This window comes from Petaurus breviceps, unplaced genomic scaffold (assembly GCF_028583685.1).
Source record: "Petaurus breviceps papuanus isolate PSGF00001 unplaced genomic scaffold, PetGlider_PUasm1.0 175, whole genome shotgun sequence".
In the NCBI taxonomy this organism is placed as follows: Eukaryota; Metazoa; Chordata; class Mammalia; order Diprotodontia; family Petauridae; genus Petaurus; species Petaurus breviceps.
The window spans coordinates 62,966,682-62,983,705 of NW_027185764.1; the positions used below are offsets into that span (position 1 = coordinate 62,966,682).

Sequence of the window (17,024 nt, forward strand, 5' to 3'; positions counted from 1 at the left end):
CTATGCTTTAGTAGTGTTTCACGTCATTAATATATTACTCTCTGTTTAGCCAGGCTCCAAATGTTGAACATTAAGATTATATCTAGATTTTTACTATTAATTTGGCTGTGAAAATCATTATTAAAAGGGTCTTATTTTCCTTTATGATGATTTCCTACTTATATTCCCATTTGTAGGATTACTGTATCACAGAGTATGAAGACCAGTTTTTAGCATATTGAGAAACTGTTCTGCAGTAAAGTGTAGCTGTTTGCATTACCATACACAGTGTGCCAGCCCTGCACCTATCCCCTGCCCGTATTTACTTTAAAAATTTTTTATTAGTGTACTTATTTTAGCTCACTTTTCTCATATATGTTTGTCTTAGAGTTAAACATAATACACTTCTGCAACTCAGTTTTTAATACATTTATTTAGTATCCAGTATAAGCACTGTGCTAGGTGCTAAGAGAAAAACAGAGTTTTAATGAGACACAGTCCCTGCCGCCAAGGATCACGTGGTCTAGTAGGGGGAGAGTTTACCAGTGCAGATAGCTATAGCAAACAAAATTTTGTGAATGGATAAAAAAATTTATTAAGTGCTTATTATATGTCAAGTACTGTGCTAAAAGTTGGGCATGTAAAAGAAAGTGGAGATAGTCTTTGCTTTCAGGGAGCTCACATTCTGATTTGAGCTGAGAACACAGAGGAGGCTTTTGCCTCAGGGCAGATGAGAAACTCCAGGGATCCTTAGGGCTCATTGGCAGGTTAGATAGCTTAGCCATTCAGGCAGGTGCTGGGTGACTGCACAGTGGATAGAGGGCTGGGCCTGGAGTCATGAGATCACTTCACTCATACTGGTTACTTAAAAAAATGCTCATTCCCTTACCTCCTCTCCTTCTCCGTCTTACTGGGAGAGTTGTAGTTGGTGACTTCCTGCTTATCCAGGCCTTGTGAGCAGCCATGTCCATGTGGGTATGAAAGCGGGACATGGGCCAGGAGGTCATAGCCTCCCAGAGTACAGGCTTGGTACATTCCCTCTGTCAGGGATGGGAGAAAGGGGAATGAGAGGTCAGGATTCAGCAAGGAGAGGGGAAGGGGAAGGGACATTGACAGGAAAGTTGGGCACAAGAATTCCCTACAGTGCTTGAGTTCTCAAGACCTGGACTCAGACAGGATGTCCTCAGTGTTGTTGTTTAGTTATTTTTAAGGTGTGTCTTACTCTTTGTGACACCCTTTGGGGTTTTCTTGGCAAAAACACTGGAATGGTTTGCCTTTCCTTTTCCAGCTCACTTTACAGATGAGGAAACTGAGGCAGCAGGGTTGAGTGACTTGCCGAGGGTCACACAGCTAGTAAGTGTCTGAGGCCAGATTTGAAATCAATAAGATGAGTCTTCCTGACTCCAGGCCCAGCATTCTATCCACTGTGAAACCTAGCTGTCCCCTTAGTATATAGCAACAGCAGCAATAACAGTAACAACTAGTGTTTATATAGTGTTTGTTTTAAGATTTGCAGAACAGTTTACAAATATTGTCTCATCCTCACAACAACCCTGGAAGATAGGTGCTATTATTGTCCCCATATCACAGGCAGACAAATTAAGTAATTTGCCCAGAGTCATACACTTAATGAACATCTGATGTTGGATTTGAACTGATATTTTCCTGACTCTGGGTCCAGTGCTCTGTGTATTCAAAATCAGTAACAGGGTCATTTGGAGTGGAAAAGGTTCTCATGGAGGCCCAAGAAATCAGGAAAGGCTTCATGTAGAAGGAGATGCAAATGCCGAGCTTTGAAGGAAATAAGTGAGAAGTGATTTTTTTTAACCATAGATTGTCTTCTGGACAGGTTTTTTTAATCAGTGAATTATCTCTTATCCATGAATTTTTTTTGTTGTTATAAACCCAGAGCTCATTGACTTTTATAGATTCTCAAAATTGTATCTGGGTCACTCTTACTAGAGTATTCTATGTATCCTAGATGAATTTGTGTTGTGATTTAAACTGGGTTTATTTTTTTGTGCCAGGTGGACTTCTGCATTGAGGCCTTTGGGACCACCAAACAGAAGCGAGCTCTGAGCTCCAGAAGAATGAACAAAGTTGACAGTGAAACTTTAAACATAAATGTGGCCAAAGCAGCCGAAAATATCATAAATGAAAAGGGGATCACTGGTAAACAGCAGACACTTTGAAACTCACTCCTCTTTTTTCAAAAGATTATTTTCTTGATCCACATGAGTTGTGCCCTGTATTACACTGTTTATGTAATGACATTTCATTTTATGTAATGACATTCAGCCAATGACTTGGCTGAATTTTGAGTCATTGTAATTTAGAGCAGAGACAGTAACACTTCTGGGAAATATAATCTAGATAGTGAAATTATTTCATTTTTAGAGAAATATCTAGTCTGAGGTATCTTTGAATCTTTGGGTGGTCCTGAGTTCCAGGTTAACAATGAGTATGGGGGGGGGCGCGGCTAGGTGGCGCAGTGAGTAAAACGCCGGCCCTGGAGTCAGGAGGACCTGAGTTTGGTTCTGGCCTCAGACACTTAACACCCACACAAAAAAACTAGCCATGTACCTTGGGCAAGTTACTTAACCCCAGTTGCCCTCCAAAAGGCAAAAAAAAAACCAAAACCCAATGAGGATAGTAGGGGTCTAGCTAAATGAAATCATTTTGTCGTATTTTTACTTCAGCATTGATTTCTTTTTTGAAAAGCTCTCGTTAATGATGCGGCCCAAGATGACCTACAAGATGAATCTGCCTACCTACCCCCATGCCATGCTGATGGTGCTAGGCCAGAGGAAATTTACAAATTTGAAGACCGTATCCTTCCTGGGGCAGAAGCCTTCTTTGTTTCAACAAGATGCCCTGATTTCACACAAATAGGAGAGTTGGGCTCATTGAATGACTATATGAATAGTAATAGCTGAAGGTGTACAAAATGTTTTTTGTCCATCAGCTCCTTTGATCCTCACAACAGCCTTGTGAAGCAGGTACAATTATTATTATAGCTCCCATTTTACAGATGAAGAAACTGAGGGGCACAGAGGTGAAGTGGTTTTTTCTTGTGGTTACCAGTTTAGTAAATGCCAGATTTTAACCCATATCTCTTTGGCCTTCAGATAGGCATTCTTTCCATTATACCACGTTTCCCCAAAATAGGGGGCATGCATAACATTATCCAGTTTTCAAACCTTGGGTTGTGCCTTCTGCCAATATACTTAAGAGATTAGGAGTTTGAAATGATTTGTGACTTTTAAAAATTAGGAAATTGCTCTCCCCAAAGCCACTAGTAGGTCTCATAATTGCCATATGTGATGGCATTCTTAGTCCTCATATGTTTGGCCTTTCTGCAGCATTTGAGAAGTTGATCAGCCTCACCTCCTGTATAATCTTTCCCCTCTGAGTTTTCATAACATGATTCTCTTGGCTCTCCTGCCTATATGACCACTTCCTTTTAGTCTCTTTTGCTGGTTCATCCTCCATGTCATGCTAACTGTGAGGATACCCCAAGGCTCTGTCCTGGACCTTCTCTCTGATATTGACTTTATTAGCTGCCATGGGTTTCACTGTCATCTCTATGCAGATAACTGTCAGTTGTTGCCAGATAGCACTGGTCTCTCCTGATCTTCAGTCCCACATCACTAACTTCCTGTTGTATATTTCAGACTGGGTTCCATGCTTGGAATGCCCTCCCTTCTCACCTGGGTTCTCAGAATATGTCCTTCAAGCCTTAGCTCATGTGGCACCTTCCACATGAGGCTTTTCTAATTCCCTTCATCTGCCAGTACCTCCCTCCTTCTCCTTGCTGCCTATTTATTTTATATAGTAGAATTATGTGGGTGCATGTTGTCTGGCACCTTTCCCCCAAATAGAATGAGGGCAGGGACTGCTTTGTTACCTTTATATCCATAAGCCTAGGACAGTGCCTGGTACATAGTGAGTGTTTAATAAATGTTTGTTGATTTATTGATAGAAAACCAACTTATAGCCTTTAATTAATGCATTGAAGACATTAAAGATTTTCTGAGCCAAAAGGCACTTTGGAGACCATCTAGTACAGAGATTGACTTGGCCAAGGTCACTCAGCTCTTTTGAGGCAGAGCCAGAGTGAGGACAAATGTCTTCTGATGCCTTGTGCTTCTCTGGCCATTGCAGCATCCTGAACAATAGAAAAATAAAGGAAAACTTGGTCACCTAGGTACTCTAGATTGAATGAATCTTGCCTTTATCTCTAGAGTTTGGCAACCACTCACATGTTTGGAGAAATCTTTGTTTCCTGCCTTTGTGACATTCAGGGTTTCATGACATCATTTAAGTTTAGCTAGCTTTTAATCACATGTTATAGTTAGAGTACCACAAAATTAACACTGGACACATTTATCTGGGATATCACATTGCAGAGTTATTTTATTGACAATTTCCTTTAAATCATTTGTAAAGCACAGCAAAGATCTGTGAGGAAGCAGTATTTTATAAGTTGGATGTAATAGTGAATCTAGTAAGTGCATTTTTTCACTGCAGTTTTAAAAATACCACTCAGAACAGATGTGTCTCTTTTTCAAAATAAGCTTTTCTTGGTGCTCTCTTCAGCAATCAGAAGCAGTCTTTGTATCTTAATGGATATCCTCTTACTATAATTTAATACCTTTTCTCTTGTTTTCTTTCCTGTGGTCTAAATTTTTTCAGCAGACCCTCAAATACTTACGGGTAATTTTAAATATTTTGTTTTTTAAGCAAGCAGCCCCACCTTTCCCTCTTAGGGATTTTTCTGTTTCTTTTACTCACAACATATTTGTTAGCTCTCCTTGTTTGGTGTGAGTAGATGGTCTTGTAGATGATATTATTTCAAATAATGTTGGGGACCAAGATCCATAGATTGCTCTAGACTTTTGTTAGACTTGATTTGATGAGTCACAGTTTGAGAAAAATCTGGGCGTTGGGATGGAGTACAAAGGATCCTAGGTTAGGAGTTTGTGCTCTAACTGCTACCTACTACCATTAAACGTCACTGAACTTTAGTCTCCTTGTCCATAAAAATCAGGATAAACCTGCTCTTCTTTCAGCCTGTTGTGAATCTCAGATGAAATCATGTTCACAAAGGCCATTTGTAACTCTAACACACTATCTGTAAGACCACCTCCTGACCTGGGAATCTGTGCAAATTATCCAAGTACTTACTTAAAGCTAGATTTTAGAGTAATTTTTTTCTCTTCTACATTTTATTTTGAGTTAGTTCCTTAACATCCTTTTAGTTCTTTCTCCTGAAGAGTATGAAGCCCTTCAGGTTCCATCTGGAGCTCTAAAGAATGTTACATCAGAAGAAATACTGAAAATGATAGAAGAGAACAGGTAAGGCTTATAATGGAGCATAAAGCAATGTGGAAATCCAGCCTGAGAGACTAGAAGAGAAAGTAACACTGTCTCACGGAAATGTATAGAAACTTGTCATGAAGCTTGGTTGTCATTGAGAAGTTTTGCCCTGGCTCTGAAGTTGCTTGTGTATTTTACAAAGTATCTTAATCAGGACAATCTTTCCCCCAGATCCTCAGGTTCTGGCAAAAGTCCTGCCAGACTGGGAAAGCTTCTAGTGTGGACCCAGTCTCTTCTCATGACTGTTGTCCAAGGACAAGAACAACTAGTTTGAGGATGCTCCTCTACCAGAAACTTGACCACTGGCTGACGTGTAGTTTTTGGCCATGACTGCTCTTGAAATGGTCCTACATGGAGAGGAGCTGCAGCCTGCCTCAGTGGAGGGAATGTCCACACCGATGCAGTTGTAGGCCCTTCAAGCAATTGGGCCCAAAACACAATGAGGATAGTATATTTAAAAAAAAACTTCTTTATAAAGTATGCCTATTTTTAATGTCAGAAAATTCCACTTGCTATGGCACAGTGGTATTTATTTTTGTGATACATCTAGGCAGTTGTGTTACAGTGAGGGCTTCCAGCCTTCCTGGATAGACCACATCACTCAGGGAGCTGTAGGCTTTCTGCCTTACCCTAGGATGCCCACAAACCTTTTTTTGGTTCTGGTTCAGGTGTCAGTTTTTATTTTCTTAAGGTGAATTACATGCAAATTAAGTTAAATCAGTGAAGCACAGAGTTTTTACCCTTAGGGAGTGCCAAATAAATGTTTATTGAATGAAGTGGGTGCTGTGAATTTAGAAGCTGGAATATGGTAAAGGCACCCCCCTACCCCCCCACCCCGCCGCAGGATCCATTTCCCAGGATGACGGTCCTTTGCAACCCTTCCCAATTTCATTTTGATGCTCATTCTTGAGCAGTGCTTTTGCTGACTTTCTTGAGTCGACTTTGATTCTTTTTCTTTTTTCACCTGCCAATTTTAGCTACTGTCCCTTTGTCTTAGAAGCCCTGAAGAACTTGCCCTTAGATGAGGAGAGCCGGGACCACAAAGCTCGATGTCTGTGGTTTTTGAACATCCTCATCAAATTCAGATCCCAGACAGTGATTAAGAAGAAGAGTAAGTAAACAAATGGGGAAGATTCTATTTCATTTTTTATTGTTTTCTAACCAGAAGAACATTTCCAGTGAGAGAAGGAAATAAGTCCGTCACCCCTGCTCTTGGGCATGCATGTCTCAGTAAAATGATTAAGCGATTGTTACAGTTCAGTTCAGTTACTCTGCTGGATCACATCATACAAATCTGCTGCATTCTTAAGAAATTCGCTGTATTATTAGAACAGTTCCAGAAGGAGAAAAATGATCTTGTGCATCGAGTTATTTTTAGTAGGCTGATAATTGTGTGTATTTTTGATACTGAAAGATGAAGAACAATTTTTTTGTTTTGAAAGACAGAGAGCCATATCATAGCTAGGACAAGATATAGAAGTGTTTTCTTTTTTTTGTTTGTTTAGACTTTGTATCCAGTTTGCTTTTGAGAAGGATCTCAGGCTGATTATACAGTGAGCTTTATACTGAAGATGAAAGAGGGGTGAGGGAAAAAGAAGTAATTGAGATAGTTTCTTTGTATCTAGATGGCTGAATTATATCTATTACCTGTGTGCAAGATCTTGTCCATATTTGCTTTTATCTTTCATATTTATCAGCTGCAAGTCAGATTAACAAGTATTTAAGTGCCTGTTGCGTGCTGGGTACATGATCTCTTACTGTTCTGCTGTCATCCTTTTTCTTTCAGAACATTGTTCTTTGCTATTTTGACACTTAACTGTAAATAGCATAGACCAAAGTTCTATAACTTTGATACTCGAATAATCAGTCTATGAGCATGTCACGATGGGTTCTCCCTTTCCTGGTACAGACCACAACCTTCCATTGTTATTTTGTCACATGCCATGTCTTTCTGTAAATCCTTCAGTAAAGATACACCCAGCATGGTGGAGAGATCCTCTGATTCTCATCTTGTATCACGGGCACCAGTGCTGGGCTCAGGCTGCTGGGCTCCTATTTAGTAATCTTGTTGCTTGACCAGCCTGCCCTCCTCTTCCAGTCTCACATGTGTTTGTTGATGGCCTTGATGATGCTAGTCCTCACTCATAACATACTATACTCTCTGTGCCTACCAGGCATCTTTTTGATAAGGTCAAATAGATTAAAATCTATTTCTGTTGGCTACATTTTATATCCATTTTCTTGTATATGAAGATACCTTTGAAGCTGTTTCATTTTAAACCTGCATTGTAAATATTGATTTCTTTTGATATTTGTTAGAATAGTTTAATTCCATTTTGGTCTTAGAGTTCATAATAAGGCATAGCTTTTGTTTTTGTTTGGACCTGTGATTTTTGGAGTTGCCCAGATTGAGGAAATTCCCTCCACTAATGCAGTAAGGCAGCTGCCAGATAATCGAGCATCTTAGAGTTTCCTAGAGTCACACAGCTTAATATGTGGTGGGCCTGTTCAGTCAGTTAAATCAGCAAAAAAGACGCTTATTAAGTATCTGCAATATGCCAGAGACTGACTATGTTAGCAGCTAGGGATGCCGAGACTGAAAAAAAGAAACAATTCCTCACCTTACATTTTTTAGAGGGAGACATTATGTATAAATATAAACACAGATATGAGAGAATGTGGACGGGGAGAGGGAAGTGGCAGTTGGAGGAATCAGGGAAGACTTCATATAGCTAGCACCCTGAAGCTGATAAAGGAGTCTTTGAGAGGTAGGCATGGCGATGGCCAGTGCCTGAGCATAAAGAAGGCCATGAGTAAGGCACTGAGAGAAAGAGGTCTGGACCAGAGATGATTGCAACAGTCTCCTAATTGAACTCTTGACTTCTGCTTTCTCCCCTCTTTAATCCAGTCTCCACACAGTTTTCAAAATAATGTTCTTAAAGCAAGTCTGACTAAGTTATTCTCTTGCTTAAAATTCTCTTAGGTGTCCTGCCATTAAACCTAGGATAAAAAACAAACTCCTTAGCTTAAAAAGAAAAGCCTTTCACAGTCTGGCTCCAGTCTGTCTTTTGGGATTGTTGCACATTCCTGGTTTGCACGCAATCTTTGTTCTGGCCAAACTGACCTTCCAAATGTTCCCTTAACTCAGCATTTTATCACTGTCTTTGTACAGTATCTTCCCTATGCCTGGAATATATTATACCTTTCTTAAAGTAATTAAAGAATTATAATCAGCATTCACAAGTACATTAGTACATAAATAGTCATATCGAATGTGGGGAGAAATCTCTACTTTAGAATCCCATAATTAAGCTATTTAAGTTTTGGTTAAGTAGATGAAAATAGTAAAACTTTTTTTTTTTTTTAAGCAATTGGGGTTAAATAACTTGCTCAAGGTTACACGGTCAGTTATTTCTGGGTATGGTGCTGAGTATCTGAGGCCAGATTTGATCCAGGTCATCCCCGACACTGGAGCCGGTGCTCTTACTCACTGAGCCACCTGGCCGCCCCTAAGCAATTGGGGTTAAGTAACTTGCTCAAGGTTACACGGCCAGGTGTTTCTGGGTGGGTGCTAAGTGTCTGAGCCCGGGATTCGATCTCCAGGTCTTCTCAACACTGGAGCCAATGCTCTTACTCGCTGTGCTACCTGGCTGCCCCAATAGTAAAACTTTTAAAAAAATGTTACTGGACTTGTAATTTCATTGGTATGTGGAGCTCCCAGTGAGGAAATTTCCTCTGCTTCTCTGAAATTTCTTTACAGAGTTGCCTGCTATCCTGAGTGGGTCAGTGACTAGCTGGAAGACACAGCCAAAATGGAGTTGGCCTTGGAGACAGAGAGTTGAGAGGCTGCATTTCTGGCTGCACCCTTGACATCCATTTTAAAAATTAAAATTAAAAATTTTAAAAATTAAATTTTGTTTTATTCTCAGATCTGCATTCTCTGTCTCCCATCTTCTCATCCACAAAGCAAGAAAAAAATCCCAGTTATAAACATATATAGTCAAACTAAACGAAATCCCACATTGGCAATACCTGATGTAAATTTTTACAAGAAAATAAACCAAGAAACATTTTTTCCTTGTGTGCCCTTCAAAATCAGAATGTTTACTCTGTTTGCCTTCTATTTTGGATTTTGTCTTTTTTTTTTAGTGACATATCTTATTTTGCTGATCTTTGAATCTTCATATAAGTCATTCCATATTACCTTATAAATAACACAGAATAATAGACCAATTGTTAGGCATATAGCTTGTTGGCAGTTACTATTATAAATAAAGTAGCCATAGATTTGTTTTTGTTTTTTTTTGCTTTTGGAGGGCAATTGGGGTTAAGTGACTTGCCCAAGGTCACACAGCTAGTTTTTGTGTTGTCTCCAAGGCTGGATTTGAACTCAGGTCCTTCTGACTCCAGGGCTGGTGTTCTATTCACTGCACCACTCAGCCACCCCCTACAGATAGATTTTTGATAGTGTTAGTATAATTTTAACATTAGGAACACTGGGTCAAAGGGCATATCAGCTTTGTGATCATTTATGGCATATTGCCAGATCATCCTCCAAAAAAGTTTGGTCTTCTGCTCCTCAGAGAATAGAAGACTCATTTTCCTGCACCATTGAATTTTATAATCTTTTGTGGATTCTTGGCAGTACGACTGCAGTGTGGAGCCTTGAATTTTTTTTTAATGTACATTTCTCCAGTTATTAGGGAATTTGAACAACTTTTCACTGGTTTAGCAGGTGGTTTGTTTTTTCATTAAAATTGTATATTTATATTCTTTGACTATTCTCAATATGTAATTATACTCACAGACTGGGTGGTTCCTTAAAATTTCTGGATGTCAGGCCCTGAGCTGATATATTTTCTACCAAAAATTTTTCCCAGTATATTTTTATTTTGCTTTAGAGGTGTTCTTTTTGCTTGACAATTTTTTTCTATACGTAATTATCCATCAATTTTTGTCTCCAATAGCTGCTATTTTTCCATGTGAATTTTGTTATGACATTACACAGTTCTGTGAATTAGCCATTTGGTATTATAAATTTGGGAAATATTGGTATTTTTCTGTATTTATTTGTAGGATAATGCCAGTTAGGCTGTGGCAGAAATCCAGATGAGGGGTGACAAGGGCCTGAGTTATGGTAATATCCATGTGAGGGAAAGTGAAGGAGATGAGTGAGAGATGTTGTGGAGGAAGAATAAGAAAGACTTAATAACCATGAGACAGGGGGTGAGGGGTGATAAAGAGTCAAGGACAAGTCAGATTGTAAACCTGAAGGACTAAAAGCATGGCAGTGCCCTCCACGGAAATAGGGAGATATGGAAGAGGGATACAGTTGTCAGGAAAGCTAACAAGTTGTGTTTTGGACACGTTGAGTTTGAGCTGCCAGTGGGACATTCCTGCCCAAAGCTTATATCTATTCATTTCAGGACATCTTGAAGTATTTTATATTTTTTTCTATTTCTATATATATATCACTTCTGGTCCTTTAGCTTTTAAGGGTTTTTTTGTCTCTTTTTTTTTTTGGAGGGGGCAAGGCAGGGCAATTTGGGTTAAGTGACTTGTCCAATGTCACACAGCTAGTGTTTCAAGTGTCTGAGGTCAGATTTGAACTCAGGTCTTCCTGACTCCAGGGCTGGTGGAGTCACCGGTGGAGTTCACTGCACCACCTAGCTGCCCTTGGTCCTTTAGATTTTTAGTTGATAGTATTTGGTTTTGTAGTGCTAGTTGGCTTTCTTTTATTCAGTTTATCTTTTGGTGAAAATTTTAAAATATAGATAGATGTTTTTTGTTTTTGTATTACACCCTTGGTATCCTTTCTCAAATGCTTCTAAGAGAACCATCCCTTATGATAAAGAATTCTTTAAAAAAAAGAGAGAGAATTCTTAAAAATAAGAACGAAAATGAGTTTCACAAAACTATCATGAGTGAATTACAAAAAAGAAACATTTATCAAGCACTTACTATGTGCTAAGCCCTCAAGAATACAAATTTTCAAAAAAGAAACAGCCCTCAAGGAATGTACACATATAGAAATTATGGTGTTATATACAGTATTCCACATAGATCCATGATTCCCCCCCCTTCAGAAGATTAGAGAAGGTCTTCTCATATCTCTTCTTTGGGGATAAGCTTGGTTATTTTAGTTTTTATTTTTGTTCTTTTGATTTACATTGGTCCAGTCCTTGTGGATGTTGTTTTCCTGGTTCTGCTGACTTCATTTTGCATCATTTCATATTAAACTTCCATGCTTCTCCTTGTTTTTTGTTAAAATGTAATAATTACCTCGTGTTGTTAGTAATTTTTCTTCTTTTTGGTGTTTTCTCTCATTGTTTTTTGAGGGCAGTTTAAGGACCTGGGCTCTCTGGTTCACTGTCATCTTAATAACAAGTTCCGTAGCATAAAATTTCAGAAAGAAAACAAAATAATTTCTCAAAACTTTCCATTCTAGATTCACTGGGACCTGATGTGCCACATATTATTAATACCAAACTCCTCAAGAATTTTACTAGTTTGACTTACAATAATGGCAGGTAAAGAAAAATAATGTTTCTTGGATTAATGTCTATGAACAGTAGGTGCGAGGAGGAAGCAGCATATTGTACACACAGACCATTTATTTGGTTTAAAACTGACTTAGCAGTGTGCGCAGTCTCATAGTTGTCTTCACGGTGTATCATCCTTTCAGTACTGGCAGCTTGCTGAGAGCTAATTCCAAAGGGTCATTAAGCCCTTCACACCTCAGCTCATACACCTTTTGCTCATATGTTTGCACAGATCTTTTTTCCCTGTATTCCACACTTCAAAAGTAGAGAATTCTGCAAACCAACTTCCATCAAGTTGGAGGTACATTCTATGGAATTCTGTCCTCCAATATTGGAAAAAATTTTTGGTAAGAGAGGACCGAACCCCGTAACATACTATAACCTCTGTGTTGTATAATAAATATATATGATCTGAAATGCTGGCATAGTTCTTAAATTCTGTGTTTACCTCCTGGTTGAAGTGAATGTTGAGATAAACAATACACTCTATTGTTTATTTTTATTTGGGTGCCTTTAAAAGGAAAATGCCTTATAATTTTAAAGTGATAAGTGAATTATTTTCCTTTTAACTAAGAAACAGAAAACAAGTAAGAATGTAGGGTGACATTTTAAAATTTTGTTTTCAGTTCAGAGTTTTCTTAAGTCTAATTTATTCTAACTTTCCACAGTTTACGGAACTTGATTTCTGACTCAATGAAAGCTAAAATAACAGCCTATGCAATTGCACTGGCTTTGCACATTAACGATTTCCAGACTGACCTGACGATGTTACAGAGGGACATGAAACTCACTGAAAAGAGGTGAGTTTGAAACTTTCGTTGTGTGATCTTTTGTTATTTAGTAATGTCATTTAGAAATGTTTTATTGATATTTTTACATACTTTCATTGTTCAATATAACTCCCAACCCAGAGAACTATCCAAAGAATTAAAAAGGGGATAAAAAAATCATCTGAGGGATGGGCGGCTAGGTGGCACAGTGAGTAAAGCGCCGGCCCCAGAGTCAGGAGGACCCGAGTTCGGTTCCAGCCTCAGACACTTAACACCCACACATACAAAAAAACTAGTTGTGTAACCTTGGGCAAGTTACTTAACCCCAGTTGCCCTCCAAAAAGGCAAAAAAAAAATAATAATTTGAGGGGAAAACTCAACAACATGGGTAATGTTCTACACCCATAGACCCTGCCCCTCTGCAAAATTGAAAAGGGGTACATTTTAAAATCTCTTCTTTAGAGCAAAACTTGGTCATTATAATTATAGTGTTCAGTTTTGATTTTTTTGGTTTTCTTTCCATTTACAATTGTAATCACTGTGTTATTTCCAAAGGTGAAAGCAGACTTGGAGTCTATGTAAAACAACAAAATACTGTCTAGTTTCACTGACAGACCCAGTAGATGAAAATCTTTGGTCAGAACTACGAACTGCCTTTGTGGTCGCATTGCTGATGTGGGAAGGACTTGGTAGTGAAAGTCTGATGGATCAGCGACATTAAGTGGTGCCCCTTGACTGACTGTCTTTATTATGTTTTTTTCTGTAGGATAATTGAGATTGCAAAAGCCATGAGGTTGAAGATTTCTAAAAAGAAGTTGTCTTTGGAATCTGGAGGTGAAGAAGACCACAAAATGGGAACTTTGTCCATTCCCCTGCCTGCCTTACCACGCAGAAAAAGGACTTAAAGGCACATTGAGAATTGGGGCTTCAAGGGAGACTGTGAGACCAAAGATAAAGGGTTTCTACCCTGGCCTGCCCCAGATAGGCTGGCATCTGTTTCCTCAAGAAGCCATTTGCTTTTCTGTATAGCCACAGACAACACCCTGGTCTTGTGTGACCAGATTATTTGTAAAAGTGATCAATTAAATAATGTTTTAATCAAGGGCTTTATTTTGCTCTGATGATCCACATCTTCTTTGTGTCCTCTCCTTCATATTCTGCTGTTCAGTTATTCTGAATGGGAGATTTAGTGAAAATCAGCTTGATAATCCAATTCAAGGAATGACATAAAACAGCTACCTGTGGAGGCTGGCCAGAGGCCTGCCTCTGATTGGCTATAGGCCCCTGGTTTTCACGGCTCCTTGTTAGCCTCTCTTACTTGCAAGCTTTGTCCCCTTCAACTGGAATGTGCAGATAAAAATCTCAAGTGAATCTTGTGTTTATGTCACTAAGCCACCCAGGGGGAAGGCTGGGACAGGAACAGTCTGTGACCATGAATAGGTGTCCTTGTCTTCCATCCCTGGGACTAGAAAAAAGAAGCACATTCTTATTCTACAGAAAAGGTAAGAGTGCTTCTAAGAAGGTTTTAGTTTAAAATTCTCATGGATTTGACACTTTTGAGGCCTAATTCCACCAAAACACAAGACCAGGCCCCTACCTCTGGAATATTAATGCCAACCCTTATACCAGTTGGGAAGCTGTTTTTCTCCAGTCACCCATGAAATGAGAGGTTTTTAATAAGGAAGAGAGTTTGTGAGTGCTCGAAGAAACTTCTCCTAGGTAAAGATAGGTGTGCCTCACTGGAAGAAATAGTGTCCTAAAGGTTAACCTGAAGGAGAATTTTTGAGTCAACTAGCTTGTGAGCAGGGACAAAGGAATTAATGGTAATCACTAAGAACCAACACAGACTCTGTAAGAACAAGACTTACCAAACTAACGATTTCATCTTCTGATTTGTTATGTAGTTGTTTTGCAGTCATGTCCTATTCTTTGTGGCTTTTCTTGGCAGAGGTGCTAGAGTGCTTTTCCATTTACTTCTCTAGCTCATTTTGCAGATGAGGAAACTGAGGCAAAAGGGTTAAGTGACTTGGCCAGGATCACACAGCTGGTAAGTAGCCAGATTTGAAAGTTCTTTGTAACTAAAGGCGCAGCATTCTGTCACACCACCTACCCGACCTACATCTTCTGGTAGGGTTTATTAAAGAAAATTAAATTTGCAGTCAGTAGATGCAATTTTGACTTCTAGTTCAATTTCCTGGTCTTCAGATTCTTCATTTCACAAACCGAATGGGCAGGACTGGATGATTGCTGAAGCTCCTTCTAGCTCTAACAAGCTGTTTTTAGGCCCCTGCCCACCTATTATACTCTAGTGGGGGAAAGAAGGTGTAATGAGAATGGGAATCCCTTAATAGACCTGGGCGGGGGGGGTTTAAGACCTCTCCTGCTCCCTAATAGACTGAGTGTGGTCACATGGAACCTGTGGTGGGAGCAGTTTGCTGAGGAGAAGCAGAGCCCACAGGAAGCTGGTAGAGAGCTAGCGAGACAGTTGGGGACAGGAGCTTGGGCAAGGAGAGAGAGAGTTTTGTGAGTAGATACTGATCTTGTATTGGTTTGTGGGAAGGCTAAATAAAGGATGGCATGGCTCTCAGCATTATTATGGCGTCCGAATATCTTTGGTTATTATGATGGAATCATCTTACTGGTTTTGGGATTCAGTTTTCTGGTGTCCAAATAAATCCTTCAGTGCTGTCCTCTATTTGGAGAGTGGCATATTTTGTGACCAAACGTCATGCAGGACTTATAGTCACGGTCTTTCTTGTGGTTCTGGGCACTGTAAATATTGCATTGGCACTACAGAAGGCAAAAAGCAAAATGCAGAGGATCACAGAAGCCTTCCCTCATCCATCTCTGCACCTGTAGCCAGAGAGGACTGACACAGTCTGGAATGGTTTTATGAGAGGAATAGAATTTTAACAGGGTAAAGGGAAGGTAGCAGTTTGGAGATGATTGGTTCATTGATTGTCAATGTGAATGACTCCCTTTAGTTCAGCCCAAAAGATAAAGCCATTCATTCCTTCAGCCTTTTCTTTTCCCCACATTAGGTGCATTTTACAGAGGGATGATCATCATTTACTATTGTTGGTATTGATCATAATGTCTGTGGGAGAAAAATAGGAGCCACAGTTGTGTTGCAACATCTTGATAGATGGATCCCCTAACCTGGGAGTGGGGAACCTGCAGCCTTGAGGCCACATGTGGCCTTGTAAATCCTTAAGTGCAGCCTTTTGACTGAAAACAGAATAAATCTCTTCTATAAAATTTGGATTCAGTCAAAAAGCTGTACTTAAGGATCTAAAAGACCACATGTGGCCTCAAGGCCTCAGGTTCCCCACTCCTGCCCTAACCACTCAGTGGCCTAATAGAAAGTCCTCAAACCTTACTGAAGGAGAAAAATATACAAAGCAGATGGTCTCATCCTCTGTTGTAACAACTGTTTGTTGTCTTTGGAAAAGAGACCCTGCAGTTTAATCTAAAAGAACTTCTTTCACAATTGTAACTGCCTCGGCCCTTGCCTTTTGTCTGCTGTCCTTGAACAGGAAATGAATGTTTCCTTATTAAAAACAAGCCCTGGTCGTTACATTCCATATACTCCTTTTTTTCTTCCTTGGCTTTTGTCTTTCTCTGCCTCTCCTCTTGTGAAATGCTTCACGTGTCTGTCCCAAGTTTCCAACAGAATACTGCTGAGAGAAGGTCTGAAAGGATATTAAAATCAGACTCTCATTTAGCAAGAACAGTAATGCTCATCAATCTTATGCTTTCAGTTTGGCCTCTTATCTTTGACCCAAAGTCATCAGTCCCAAGCTATCTAGTTCCTCTCAGTTGAGAGAATCCCCCAGCTTGTACACAGTTCATACAAAGTCCTTTACCCACAAAAACCCTGGGAGGTGAATATTTCTAGCTTCATTTTATAAACAGGAAGCAAAAACTAAAGATTAAATTATTTGTTCTTAGCAACATTGCTAGTGTATGGCAGTTTGGATTCAAACCCAGGTTCCTTGACTTAAGTCCAGTTTAGAGGGAGAAGGGGAAAGAGAAATGCCCAGATGTCCAGATGTTAATTCCTACCCTCTTCTCTTCCCCCACATGTCTGACTAATGCCAATGTTCTGCTCCTTGTCTTTCAGGAGTCTCGGCTTTTTTCATGAGAGGCCCCTGCATCATTTCATTCTGTTCTTCTCCAAGGTGATAGAGTGGAAAGAGCTCTAGACTTGGTGTCAGGAGATCTGGGTTCAAATATCCAACATTTACCAGCTGCTTTCCCAGGGACAAGTCACAGGCCTTCTCAGGACCTGGTTCTTCATTATAAAATGGGAATGTTACTTTCACTATCTACTTCACGAGGTGTTGGGAGAAAG

At 39.6% G+C, this 17,024-nt stretch overlaps 1 protein-coding gene across 1 annotated transcript in view; it reads left to right on the forward strand.

Annotated features, from left to right (window-relative positions):
• POLR1E (RNA polymerase I subunit E) overlaps window positions 1–13,801 on the forward strand; it is a 29,452-nt gene extending 15,651 nt beyond the window's left edge. Inside the window, exons 6-12 of the mRNA XM_069085262.1 lie at window positions 2,007–2,151; window positions 2,701–2,808; window positions 5,241–5,337; window positions 6,336–6,469; window positions 11,807–11,888; window positions 12,569–12,700; window positions 13,437–13,801. Of these exons, the coding sequence (XP_068941363.1) occupies window positions 2,007–2,151; window positions 2,701–2,808; window positions 5,241–5,337; window positions 6,336–6,469; window positions 11,807–11,888; window positions 12,569–12,700; window positions 13,437–13,575 (837 nt within the window). The 3' untranslated portion in view covers window positions 13,576–13,801. The remainder of the gene's footprint in view (window positions 1–2,006; window positions 2,152–2,700; window positions 2,809–5,240; window positions 5,338–6,335; window positions 6,470–11,806; window positions 11,889–12,568; window positions 12,701–13,436) is intronic.
• The last annotated feature ends 3,223 nt before the right edge of the window (window positions 13,802–17,024 follow it).